Source organism: Raphanus sativus, unplaced genomic scaffold (genome assembly GCF_000801105.2).
Source record: "Raphanus sativus cultivar WK10039 unplaced genomic scaffold, ASM80110v3 Scaffold3733, whole genome shotgun sequence".
NCBI lineage: Eukaryota > Viridiplantae > Streptophyta > Magnoliopsida > Brassicales > Brassicaceae > Raphanus > Raphanus sativus.
This window is the reverse complement of record NW_026619037.1, coordinates 320-9,980: the sequence shown is the minus strand read 5'-3', so window position 1 is coordinate 9,980 and position 9,661 is coordinate 320. Positions and strand designations below refer to the sequence as shown.

The 9,661-nt window shown below is 38.7% G+C and overlaps 1 protein-coding gene across 1 annotated transcript; it reads right to left on the bottom strand.

The window, feature by feature from the left end:
- Positions 1-6,054: 6,054 nt before the first annotated feature.
- Positions 6,055-9,385, bottom strand: LOC108829125 (uncharacterized protein At1g43920, Chloroplastic-like). Its single transcript, XM_057001546.1, has 3 exons — positions 9,215-9,385; positions 8,851-9,080; positions 6,055-6,178 (listed from the first exon to the last, which is right to left on the bottom strand). The coding sequence occupies exons 1-3, from the start codon at positions 9,368-9,370 to the stop codon at positions 6,055-6,057; spliced, it is 510 nt and encodes a 169-aa protein (XP_056857526.1). The 5' UTR covers positions 9,371-9,385.
- Between the last annotated feature and the right edge of the window lie 276 nt (positions 9,386-9,661).

The window sequence follows — 9,661 nt, the reverse complement described above, 5'->3', positions numbered from 1 at the left end:
ATCATGAAGATATTGCCATATGTCCGAACATGCTAATCTGGAATCACCTGAATAGAAAAGTGGGGATAGCTTCTTCCTCATAACTCCTATGAGATTTATTCAACTTCCTGGTGATTCTAAACTGATTAATGATTAGAAATCAAGCTTCTTACATCTTTTTTCTTCTGTTTGATAAGAATCATGAAGATATTGCCATATGTCCGAACAGGCTAATCTGGAATCACCTGAATAGAAAGTGGGATAGCTTCTTCCTCATAACTCCTATGAGATTTATTCAACTTCCTGGTGATTCTAAACTGATTAATGATTAGAAATCAAGCTTCTTACACATTTTGTTCCTTCTGGTTTGATAAGAATCATGAAGATATTGCCATATGTCCGAACAGGCTAATCTGAATCACCTGAATAGAAAGTGGGATAGCTTCTTCCTCATAACTCCTATGAGATTTATTACTTCCTGGTGATTCTAAACTGATTATTGATTAGAAATAAAGCTTCTTACATCTTTTTTCCTTCTGGTTCTGATAAGAATCATGAAGATATTGCCATATGTCCGAACATGCTAATCTGGAATCACCTGATAGAAAGTGGGATAGCTTCTTCCTCATAACTCCTATGAGATTTATTCAACTTCCTGGTGATTCTAAACTGATTAATGTTTAGAAATCAAGCTTCTTACATCTTTTTCCTTCTGGTTTGATAAGAATCATGAAGATATTGCCATATGTCCGAACAGGCCTAATTCTGAATAGGAAAGTGGATAGCTTCTTCCTCATAACTCCTATGAGATTTATTCAACTCCCTGGTGATTCTAAAATGATTAATGGTTTCAAATCAAGCTTCTTACATCTTTGTTCCTTCTGGTTTGATAAGAATCATGAAGATATTGCCATATGTATCGAACAGGCTAATCTGGAATCACCTGAATAGAAAGTGGGATAGCTTCTTCCTCATAACTCCTATGAGATTTATTCAACTTCCTGGTGATTCTAAACTGATTAATGATTAGAAATCAAGCTTCTTACATCTTTTTTCCTTCTGGTTTGATAAGAATCATGAAGATATTGCCATATGTCCGAACAGGCTAATCTGGAATCACCTGAATAGAAGTGGGATAGCTTCTTCCTCATAACTCCTATGAGATTTATTTAACTTCCTGTGATTCTAAACTGATTAATGATTATAAATCAAGCTTCTTACATCTTTGTTCCTTCTGGTTTGATAAGAATCATGAAGATATTGCCATATGTCCGAACAGGCTAATCTGGAATCACCTATAGAAAGGGGGATAGCTTCTTCTCATAACTCCTATGAGATTTATTCAACTTCCTGGTGATTCTAAAACTGATTAATGATTAGAAATCAAGCTTCTTACATCTTTGTTCCTTCTGGTTTGATAAGAATCATGAAGATATTGCCATATGTCCGAACAGGCTAATCTGGAATCACCTAATAGAAAGTGGATAGCTTTCTTCCTCATATGAGATTTATTCAACTTCCTGGTGATTCTAAACTGATTAATGTTTCAAATCAAGTTCTTACATCTTTGTTCCTTCTGGTTCTGATAAGAATCATGAAGATATTGCCATATGTCCGAACATGCTAATCTGGAATCACCTAATAGAAAGTGGGATAGCTTCTTCCTCATAACTCCTATGAGATTTATTCAACTTCCTGGTGATTCTAAACTGATTAATGATAGAAATCAAAGCTTCTTACATCTTTGTTCCTTCTGGTTTGATAAGAATCATGAAGATATTGCCATATGTCCGAACAGGCTAATCTGGAATCACCTGAATAGAAAGTGGATAGCTTCTTCCTCATAACTCCTATGAGATTTATTCAACTTCCTGGTGATTCTAAACTGATTAATGGTTTCAAATCAAGCTTCTTACATCTTTGTCCTTCTGGTTTGATAAGAATCATGAAGATATTGCCATATGTCCGAACATGCTAATCTGGAATCACCTAAATAGAAAGTGGGATAGCTTCTTCCTCATAACTCCTATGAGATTTATTCAACTTCCTGGTGATTCTAAACTGATTAATGATTAGAAAATCAAGCTTCTTACATCTTTTTTCCTTCTGGTTTGATAAGAATCATGAAGATATTGCCATATGTCCGAACAGGCTAATCTGGAATCACCTAAATAGAAAGTGGGATAGCTTCTTCCTCATAACTCCTATGAGATTTATTCAACTTCCTGGTGATTCTAAACTGATTAATGATTAGAAATCAAGCTTCTTACATCTTTGTTCCTTCTGGTTTGATAAGAATCATGAAGATATTGCCATATGTCCGAACATGCCTAATCTGGAATCACCTGAATAGAAAGTGGGATAGCTTCTTCCTCATAACTCCTATGAGATTTATTCAACTTCCTGGTGATTCTAAACTGATTAATGATTAGAAATCAAGCTTCTTACATCTTTGTTCCTTCTGTTTGATAAGAATCATGAAATATTGCCATATGTCCGAACAGGCTAATCTGGAATCACCTAAATAGAAAGTGGGATAGCTTCTTCCTCATAACTCCTATGAGATTTATTCAACTTCCTGGTGATTCTAAACTGATTAATGATTAGAAATCAAGCTTCTTACATCTTTGTTCCTTCTGGTTGATAAGAATCATGAAGATATTGCCATATGTCCGAACAGGCTAATCTGGAATCACCTAAATAGAAAGTGGGATAGCTTCTTCCTCATAAAGATTTATTCAACTTCCTGGTGATTCTAAACTGATTAATGGTTTCAAATCAAGCTTCTTACATCTTTGTTCCTTCTGGTTTGATAAGAATCATGAAGATATTGCCATATGTCCGAACAGGCTAATCTGGAATCACCTAAATAGAAAGTGGATAGCTTCTTCCTCATAACTCCTATGAGATTTATTCAACTTCCTGGTGATTCTAAACTGATTAATGATTTAGAAATCAATCTTACATCTTTGTTCCTTCTGGTTTGATAAGAATCATGAAGATATTGCCATATGTCCGAACAGGCTAATCTGGAATCACCTAATAGAAAGTGGGATAGCTTCCTCATAACTCCTATGAGATTTATTCAACTTCCTGGTGATTCTAAACTGATTAATGGTTTCAAATCAAGCTTCTTACATCTTTGTTCCTTCTGGTTTGATAAGAATCATGAAGATATTGCCATATGTCCGAACATGCTAATCTGGAATCACCTGAATAGAAAGTGGGATAGCTTCTTCCTCATAACTCCTATGAGATTTATTCAACTCCTGGTGATTCTAAACTGATATAATGATTAGAAATCAAGCTTCTTACATTTTTTTCCTTCTGGTTTGATAAGAATCATGAAGATATTGCCATATGTCCGAACAGGCTAATCTGGAATCACCTGAATAGAAAGTGGGATAGCTTCTTCCTCATAACTCCTATGAGATTTATTCAACTTCCTGGTGATTCTAAACTGATTAATGATTAGAAATCAAGCTTCTTACATCTTTGTTTCTTCTGGTTTGATAAGAATCATGAAGATATTGCCATATGTCCGAACAGGCTAATCTGGAATCACCTGAATAGAAAGTGGATAGCTTCTTCCTCATAACTCCTATGAGATTTATTCAACTTCCTGGTGATTCTAAACTGATTAATGATTATCAAATCAAGCTTCTTACATCTTTGTTCCTTCTGGTTTGATAAGAATCATGAAGATATTGCCATATGTCCGAACAGGCTAATCTGGAATCACCTGAATAGAAAGTGGGATAGCTTCTTCCTCATAACTCCTATGAGATTTATTCAACTTCTGGTGATTCTAAACTGATTAAATGATTAGAAATCAAGCTTCTTACATCTTTGTCCTTCTGGTTTGATAAGAATCATGAAGATATTGCCATATGTCCGAACAGGCTAATCTGGAATCACCTGAATAGAAAGTGGGATAGCTTCTTCTCTTCTATGAGAATTATTCAACTTCCTGGTGATTCTAAACTGATTAATGGTTTTCAAATCAAGCTTCTTACATCTTTGTTCCTTCTGTTCTGATAAGAATCATGAAGATATTGCCATATGTCCGAACATGCTATCTTGAATCACCTAAATAGAAAGTGGGATAGCTTCTTCCTCATAACTCCTATGAGATTTATTCAAACTTCCTGGTGATTCTAAACTGATTAATGATTAGAAATCAAGCTTCTTACATCTTTTGTTCCTTCTGGTTTTGATAAGAATCATGAAGATATTGCCATATGTCCGAACAGGCTAATCTGGAATCACCTAAATAGGAAAGTGGGATAGCTTCTTCTCATAACTCCTATGAGATTTATTCAACTTCCTGGTGATTCTAAACTGATTAATGGTTTCAAATCAAGCTTCTTACATCTTTGTTCCTTCTGGTCTGATAAAGAATCATGAAGATATTGCCATATTGTCCGAACATGCTAATCTTGAATCACCTAAAATAGAAAGTGGGATAGCTTCTTCCTCATAAACTCCTATGAGATTTATCAACTCCTGGTGATTCTAAACTGATATAATGATTAGAATCAAGCTTCTTACATATTTTTTCCTTCTCGTCTGATAAGAATCATGAAGATATTGTCATATGTCCGAACAGGCTAATCTGGAATCTCCTAAATAGAAAGTGGGATAGCTTCTTCCTCATAACTCCTATGAGATTTATTAAACTTCCTGGTGATTCTAAACGAGAATTCGTCCAAAATAATACTGAACATGGCAAGAATGGCCAAAAGAAACATGGACTCGAGGCTGGCCAATAAAAACATGAACTTTTGTTGACTTTTATCAGTTTATTAAGAAACTTTGATTGACCGACCAGATTAAAACACCGTTAACTGAACGTTAAGACGGTGGTTAATCGACGTTAAATACAGCCGTTTAGCAAAACTACGTCGTTTTATTCATTTTTTTGGTTTAAGACAAAATGTCAAGACGTCGTCGTTTTGTTTAATTAAAATTGTAGATGGGTGGATTCGAACTCGTGCACTCGTGGTCTTTAGAGAGGGGTTTTGCCACTGAGCTAGTGGACATTTCAATTTATTATGAAACAAATTTCTTTTTATTGAGTAGAAAACATGTGATTAAAACAAAATCCAAGGCGACGTCGTTTTGTTTAGTTAAAATTGTTATGGGTTGGATTCGAACCCGTGTGCTCTTTGTATGAATGGGAGTTTTGCCACTGAGCTAGTGGACTTTTCGATATATTACCATACAGATTTACTTTTATTGAGTAAAATATGTGTAATTGTTATAAACCCAAAATCCCCAAAATCGTAACCCTAATTCTCACAAACTCAAAATCGATTTGGGGATAATTATGAGATGGTGAAAACGAAGTTCACAAGGAACGGAAGGGAGGTAATAATCTTTGGAGGGATGAGGAATTTCGATTACGAAGAAGCTGTTCAACAATCGAACAAGGATGGAAATGGTGGTGGGAGTGAAGAAGCGGTTCAACCGGCGAAGAAGAGTGGAGAAGCACCGGCGAAGAAGAGTGGAGAAGCACCGGCGAAGAAGAGTGGAGAAGCGCCGGCAAAGAAGAGTGGAGAAGCGCCGGCGAAGAAGAGTGGAGAAGCGCCGGCGAAGAAGAGTGGAGAAGCGCCGGCGAAGAAGAGTGGAAAACGCGGTGCTTCTGTGAGTTTGTCGCCGGAGAGATCGAGGAAGAGTAAAAGAATTGAAGGGATAGAGATGTTGGCATCTACTCCACCGTCGAAGACAAGGCGGGGAACTACATATGGGTCGCCGGCGAAGAAAGGTGGTGATGGGTCTCTGTCATCACCGGAGAAGACCACAAGGCGTGGAACTTCATATGGTGGTTCTCCTCCTAACTCGAAGAAGAAGCAGACGGTGACGACAGAGACTGTGGCTCGTCCTGGAAACTCGAAGAAGAAGCAGACGGTGACGACGAAGACGGTTACGGTGACGAAGGAGTCTGTGACATACGGTGATGATGACAGAGAAGGTTTGGTTGAAGCAGAGGAATATGGTGGTTCTCCGACAAATGAAGATGCTTTGGTTGAAGCAGAGGAATTTGGGGATGTTGGCGATGATGGTAGGCTCGCATTAGAAGATGAGGATGGTATTGGTGGCATCGAGGAAGAAAGCTGTAGAGATTTGGGTCTTCATTTTGGTGATGAAGCAATCAATGATGAGTGTGAGATTGATGAAGACGAAGGGGATGATTATGCTTGGGATGAAAGTAAAATCCCTGATCCTGTGTCATCAGATGATGAGAATGAAGAGGAGATGATACCTGCGCAAGCTTACAGAGCAGACACTGATCCAGAGGAGCTCCTTCAGCTTGGCAAGACTTTCTCAGATGCTGAGGACTTCAAACATACTTGTCTCAGGTATACCCTCAAAACCAGATACAACATCAGGTTCTACATATCCAGTAGCTTGAAGATGGGTGCAAAATGTGCTGCTGAGATGAGAGATGATGAGGATCCATGTCCGTGGATGGTCTACTGTTCGTACGATAGGAGGAAACAGAAGTTGATGGTAAAGACATACGTCAAAGACCATAGGTGTGAGAAGACAGGGCAGTCGAGGATACTTAAGAGGTCAGCAATTGCAAGTCTATTTGCGGAGAGGTTGAGGCTGAATCCAAAGATCACAGCAAAGGAGATACAGGCGGAGATCTTGCGGGAGTATAAGATGGACGTCAAAGAAAACTCATGCATTAAGGCGAAGACGAAGGTGATGAGAGAAAGGAGGAAGACCCATGAGGAGCATTTTGATAAAATCTGGGATTACCAAGCAGAGATCTTGAGGAGCAATCCTGGATCCACCATGGATATTGAGACCATACCAGGAGCCACAATTCGAAGCAAGCAGAGGTTCTACAGGCTCTACATGTGTTTCCAAGCACAAAAGGAATCATGGAAGAAGACTTGTAGGCCAGTTATTGGCTTAGACGGAGCCTTTTTGAAGTGGGACATCAAGGGACAGTTGTTGGCTGCGGTTGGAAGAGATGGAGACAATAGGATTGTCCCTATTGCTTGGGCTGTAGTGGAGATAGAGAATGATACAAACTGGGATTGGTTTGTGAAACGTTTGGCCTTGGATTTGGGATTGGAAGATGGGAAAGGCTTCGTTATCATGTCTGACAAACAAAAGGTAAAAACTTTGCTTTTATTTGTTTTTTCTGAGTCTTTTCTGAGTTTTTTCTGATTTATTTGTTTGTGTAGGGGTTAGTGAAGGCAGTTCATAACCTCCTTCCAGAAGCTGAGCATAGGCAGTGTTGTCGCCATATTTATGAGAACTGGAGGAAAGGTGGAAAAGATCTAAGGTTACAGAGGTTCTTCTGGTGCATTGCAAGGTCCTACACTCCGGGCATGTTCAGGTACAACATGGATGAGCTTAAGAGCTATGATCCACTCGCTCATGCATCTCTGATCAAGACAAAGCCAGAGACTTGGTCTAGAGCTTACTTCAAGATAGGCTCCAATTGCAATGACAATCTGAACAACTTGTGTGAGTCCTTCAACAAGACCATCAGGGAGGCTAGGAAGAAGCCTCTACTCGACTTGTTAGAGGAGATAAGGCGCCAATGTATGACTAGGAACTTCACCCGGTCCAAGATTGCTACAGACAGGAAGAGTAGGTTTACCATGAAGACACAACAAGAGTTAGACAGGGTTGAGAAGAAGTGCCACGAGTGTATATTGCGTTGGGCAATTGGGCCAGAGACTGAGGTGGAGTATCAAGACCAGTGCTATGTTGTGAGTTTGGAGAAGGAGACTTGTGCATGTCGAGGCTGGCAAATGAATGGTATTCCGTGTATCCATGCTGGTAAGGTCATCCTTCGTGCAAAGAGAAAGCTTTCTGAATTTGTTGCTGAGTGCTACACGACAACTAAGTGGCGTGAGACGTACAGTTATGGGATCAGTCCTGTAAATGGGATGATAGAGTGGCCTCAGACCAATAGATTAGGTGTGATTCCACCACCTAATCGAACTGGTAATCCTGGTAGGCCTAGAAACCATGACAGAAAGAAGGGAGCCAATGAGACAAAGTCTACTACCAAGATGAGCCGTGCCAACAGAGTGATGACATGCTCTAACTGCAAAGAAGAAGGCCACTACAAGAACAAATGTAATAAAGGTTCTGTTCCGAGTCCACCTAAGAAACCAAGAGGAAGACCAAGGAAATATCAGGTAAGAGTCTTAGTTTTATAGCTATTGGTAATGTGTATGAGTTGTTGAGGTTATTGACCATTCATTTATACGATACAGGGACTACATAATGAAGCGTCTCAAGCTCAATCCTCACAAGCTCAATCCTCACAAGCTCAAGCATCACAAGCATCACAAGCATCACCATGGGAAGCTCCCCAATCTTCACAAGGTCAACAATCACGATGGGAAGTTCCCCAATCTTCACAAGCATCACAGACAGGAACGTGGGGAAGATGGTTCTCTTAGATGATCATGTTGTCTCTTTTGTTTTGTTGTGTAATGATGATGTTGTTTCTCTCGGATGCTCTTGTTTTTCTTTTTGGATGATGATGTTGTTTCTCTTGGATGCTCTTGTTTTCTTTTAGGATGATGCTATCTTATGTACTTCTTTTAAGATGCTGATGATGTTGTGTTAAACAATGAAAATGGTTTCTGTTTTGTTCTTTTGGTTTCTGTTTTGTTCTTTCTTGTTGGTCTAATCGATTAAAATGAAGAAGAAGAAGTAAACAAAGTCTACCATCATCATCCATAACATAAAAGAGTCTTACAACATGAGTCTTAAACCATTACAGAATTACACAAACATAGTCTCCTAGATGAAAATAACCATTAGAGAATCAACACAAGACATCACAACTCAAAGACAACCCATTCCTACTGCCTCTTTCTCATGAAGAACACAATACAAGAAACTGATGCCACCAGAAAACCCACTTTCATGATCACATTCAGCTTTTTAACTTCATTGCTAGTCTTCCTGAGATCTTCTTTCAACTCTTCCTCCACATTTTTGAGGCTGTCTATCTCCATTTTGAGCTTCCTCAAATCCGATGCAAAGCAATCAACTTTAGGTAATGCATCTTGAACCTCTTCGTAGACAGCTTCATCTACCCATTTATACAAGTGATCCTGGACACAAATCATGAACAAAATCTATGTTCAAACAATTTCACACTACCTAGCAATTGAAGCTTTATGTTCTAAGGTTACATAAACACAATCAACAAGACCCATAATCAATTTAAACACGGAAAAACACTTACATTTCGAAACGTTGGGCATCTAAAGAAAGTTCTTCCTGGATTTTCCTTCGTTTTTGATGTGTAAATCCCAGTTTTTCGACCACAGCCGCATTGCTCCGGGATACCACGAATACCCATCGTATTCACAGACGAATCCTCACAACCCGAACTCATCATCTGACAATCGAAGAAGGAGAATCGAGCTTCTTAAGGAAGAAATTGAAGAGAATGGAGCTCTGTTCATCGTCCTCGTCGATTTGGGAATTTAGGGTTAGGAGAAGACGTCGTCGTTTCATTTTGATTCATTTAACTGGGCTTCGAAGGTAATATAATAAACTCTGTTCGTCAATCTATTGTAAAGTCCATTAGCTCAGTGGCAAAAAACCTATACAATTAAACATGAGAGCACGGGTTCGATCCTGATAGAGCACATATTTTTAATTTCTAAAATGAATGAAACGACATAGT

Bases quoted from the DNA above. Each gene is read 5' to 3' on its own strand.
- LOC108829125 (XM_057001546.1), bottom strand. From the start codon at position 9,370: ATGATGAGTTCGGGTTGTGAGGATTCGTCTGTGAATACGATGGGTATT. The intron at 9,081-9,214 runs GTAAGTGTTTTT...ATTTGTGTCCAG, and splicing joins GATGCCCAACGTTTCGAAAT to GATCACTTGTATAAATGGGT. The intron at 6,179-8,850 runs GTTCTTCATGAG...TTTCATCCCAAG, and splicing joins GCATCAGTTTCTTGTATTGT to CATAATCATCCCCTTCGTCT.